The sequence below is a fragment of the Haliotis rufescens genome, unplaced genomic scaffold, assembly GCF_023055435.1.
Source record: "Haliotis rufescens isolate VD_foot unplaced genomic scaffold, xgHalRufe1.0.p SCAF_115, whole genome shotgun sequence".
NCBI lineage: Eukaryota > Metazoa > Mollusca > Gastropoda > Lepetellida > Haliotidae > Haliotis > Haliotis rufescens.
Genome location: NW_025963797.1, coordinates 484798 through 488808, shown reverse-complemented (window position 1 = coordinate 488808; position 4011 = coordinate 484798). Strand labels below are relative to the sequence as shown.

At 49.2% G+C, this 4011-nt stretch overlaps 1 protein-coding gene across 1 annotated transcript; it reads right to left on the bottom strand.

Annotated features, from left to right (window-relative positions):
* Positions 1 to 839: 839 nt before the first annotated feature.
* Positions 840 to 3728, bottom strand: LOC125378185 (proline-rich extensin-like protein EPR1). Its single transcript, XM_048393154.1, has 2 exons — positions 2262 to 3728; positions 840 to 2177 (listed from the first exon to the last, which is right to left on the bottom strand). Exons 1-2 carry the CDS (start codon positions 3726 to 3728, stop codon positions 840 to 842), a joined length of 2805 nt encoding a protein of 934 aa, XP_048249111.1.
* Positions 3729 to 4011: the final 283 nt, after the last annotated feature.

The following is a 4011-nucleotide window of genomic DNA, read 5'->3' as shown; positions in this document are numbered from 1 at the left end:
GTTCACGGTTTTGTCAGTACGTTTTTGTTGCTGTTGTTTTTAATTTGCCCAGTGACTATTAACAATGTGCTTTTGGTACTATCGTGAAGAAGTAGTAGTTACCGGAAAAATAGTTTAAAAGTCAATATATTGAAGATTGAGTGAGTGAGTTGGGTTTATCGACGCTTTTAACATTATTCCAGTTATATCACGGCGTGCCAGCTTAATGTGGAAGGAAAGCCCGAAGTGATGCAGGTCTCAGGCGTTTACCGCTTCGGTGAAACCCACGAGCACGGGTACGGTGGTGACAAACCTAGAAACATAATTGGGGCGAACCGGGATTCGAACCCAGTCATATGTTTTTGGCGTGCCCAAGGTACGCAACTCTGCATACGTACGCGGCGCCTTAGCCGAATGGGCCACCCGTGCCCCCCAATATATTGAAGAAAATATTGAAATGATAACAAACAATCACTGAATCAATGTATTCATACTGCATTTATATGTTATTTATGTTACCATCGAAAGTAATCCCGCAAGTATAAAACCGATATGCAGCAAAACATTACGCATTATCAGTATAACCTGTCCTGTAATCTGTACCTTGACTATGGGAGGAGAGTCCGTGGGTAACCCGTGGGACAACCTGTGATCAGTAATCTGTACCTTGACTATGGGAGGAAAGTTCGTGGGGATCCCTTGGTACACCTAGTGACCAGTAATCTGTACCTTGGCTATGGGAGGAGTGTCCGTGGGGATCCCGTGGTACACCTTGTGACCTGTAATCTGTACCTTAACTATAAGAGGAGAGTCCGTGGGGATCCCATGGTACAGCTTGTGTCCTGTAATCTGTACCTTGACTATGGGAGGGACAACCTGTGATCAGTAATCTGTACCTTGACTATGGGAGGAGAGTCCGTGGGGATCCCGTGGTACACCTTGTGACCAGTAATATGTACCTTGACTATGGGAGGAGAATCCGTGGGGATCCCGTGGTACACCTTGTGTCCTGTAATCTGTACCTTGACTATGGGAGGAGAATCAGTGGGGATCCCGTGGTACACCTTGTGATCAGTAATCTGTACCTTGGCTATGAGAGGAGAGTCCGTGGGGATCCCGTGGTACACCTTGTGACCAGTAATCTGTACCTTGACTATGGGAGGAGAGTCCGTGGGGATCCCTTGGTACACCTTGTGTCCTGTAATCTGTAACTTGACTGTGGGAGGAGAGTCCGTGGGGATCCCGTGGTACACCTTGTGACCAGTAATCTGTACCTTGACTATGGGAGGAGAGTCCGTGGGGATCCCATGGTACAGCTTGTGTCCTGTAACCTGTAACTTGACTATGGGAGGAGAGTCCGTGGGGATCCCGTGGTACACCTTGTGACCAGTAATCTGTAATTTGACTATGGGAGGAGAGTCCGTGGGGATCCATTGGTACACCTTGTGACCAGTAATCTGTAACTTGACTATGGGAGGAGAGTCCGTGGGGATCCCGTTGTACACCTTGTGACCAGTAATCTGTACCTTGACTATGGGAGGAGAGTTCGTGGGTAACCCGTGGTACAACTTGTGACCAGTAATCTGTACCTTGACTATGGGAGGAAAGTTCGTGGGGATCCCGTTGTACACCTTGTGACCAGTAATCTGTACTTTGACTAAGGGAGGAAAGTTCGTTGGGATCCCTAGGTACACCTTGTGACCAGTAATCTGTACCTTGACTGTGTGAGGAGAGTCCGTGGGGATCCCTTTGTACACCTTGTGACCAGTAATCTGTAACTTGACTATGAGAGGAGAGTCCGTGGGGATCCCATGGTACACCTTGTGACCAGTAATCTGTACCTTGACTATTGGAGGAGAGTCCGTGGGGATCCCGTGGTACACCTTGTGACCAGTAATCTGTACCTTGACTATGGGAGGAGAGTCCGTGGGGATCCCGTGGTACACCTTGTGACCAGTAATCTGTACCTTGACTATGGGAGGAGAGTCCGTGGGGATCCCGTGGTACACCTTGTGACCAGTAATCTGTACCTTGACTATGGGAGGAGAGTCCGTGGGGATCCCGTGGTACACCTTGTGACCAGTAATCTGTACCTTGACTATGGGAGGAGAGTCCGTGGGTAACCCGTGGTACACCTTGTGACCAGTAATCTGTACCTTGACTATGGGAGGAAAGTTCGTGGGGATCCCGTGGTACACCTTGTGACCAGTAATCTGTACTTTGACTATGGGAGGAAAGTTCGTTGGGATCCCTTGGTACACCTAGTGACCAGTAATCTGTACCTTGACTGTGTGAGGAGAGTCCGTGGGGATCCCTTTGTACACCTTGTGACCAGTAATCTGTACCTTGACTATGAGAGGAGAGTCCGTGGGGATCCCATGGTACACCTTGTGACCAGTAATCTGTAACTTGACTATTGGAGGAGAGTCCGTGGGGATCCCGTGGTACACCTTGTGACCAGTAATCTGTACCTTGACTATGGGAGGAGAGTCCGTGGGGATCCCGTGGTACACCTTGTGACCAGTAATCTGTACCTTGACTATGGGAGGAGAGTCCGTGGGGATCCCGTGGTACACCTTGTGACCAGTAATCTGTACCTTGACTATGGGAGGAGAGTCCGTGGGGATCCCGTGGTACACCTTGTGTCCTGTAATCTGTACCTTGACTATGGGAGGAGAGTCCGTGGGGATCCCGTGGTACACCTTGTGACCAGTAATCTGTACCTTAACTATGGGAGGAGACTCCGTGGGGATCCCATGGTACACCTTGTGACCAGTAATCTGTACCTTGACTATGGGAGGAGAGTCCGTGGGGATCCCGTGGTACACCTTGTGACCAGTAATCTGTACCTTAACTATGGGAGGAGAGTCCGTGGGGATCCCATGGTACACCTTGTGACCAGTAATCTGTACCTTGACTATGGGAGGAGAGTCCGTGGGGATCCCGTGGTACACCTTGTGACCAGTAATCTGTAACTTGCCTATGGGAGGAGAGTCCGTGGGGATCCTGTGGTACACCTTGTGACCAGTAATCTGTACCTTGACTATGGGAGGAGAGTCCGTGGGGATCCCATGGTACACCTTGTGACCAGTAATCTGTACCTTGACTATGGGAGGAGAGTCCGTGGGGATCCCATGGTACACCTTGTGACCAGTAATCTGTACCTTGACTATGGGAGGAGAGTCCGTGGGGATCCCGTGGTACACCTTGTGACCAGTAATCTGTACCTTGACTATGGGAGGAGAGTCCGTGGGGATCCCGTGGTACACCTTGTGACCAGTAATCTGTACCTTGACTATGGGAGGAGAGTCCGTGGGGATCCCGTGGTACACCTTGTGACCAGTAATCTGTACCTTGACTATGGGAGGAGTGTCCGTGGGGATACCGTGGTACACCTTGTGACCAGTAATCTGTACCTTGACTATTGGAGGAGAGTCCGTGGGGATCCCGTGGTACACCTTGTGACCAGTAATCTGTACCTTGACTATGGGAGGAGAGTCCGTGGGGATCATGTGGTACACCTTGTGACCAGTAATCTGTACCTTGACTATGGGAGGAGAGTCCGTGGGGATCCCGTGGTACACCTTGTGACCAGTAATCTGTACCTTGACTATGGGAGGAGAGTCCGTGGGGATCATGTGGTACACCTTGTGACCGGTAGTCTGTACTTTGACTATATCCCGTGGGGATCCCTTGGGACACCTTGTGACCAGTAATCTGCGGGTCAACGTGTTCGATATGTGCACCATTCTTGAAGTTTTCAATAACTGATTTGACTCAATTATATACAGGCCACCGTGCCTAGTTTTAGCTCGAATAAATCTGACTGCGACGTTCAACAGTATTCCCTCAATCAAGAGATTAAACTATGTCCATTCATGAAGGCCTTTGTCAATGCCAAAATACGCAAATATAGCATTATGCATTTCAACACAATACAACTGCTATATTGTTCATGTTACATCTATGCATAAAAATAAATGCCGGACGTGTTAAATATGCGGTCGGAATAGTATATGCATTTCTGAGAAA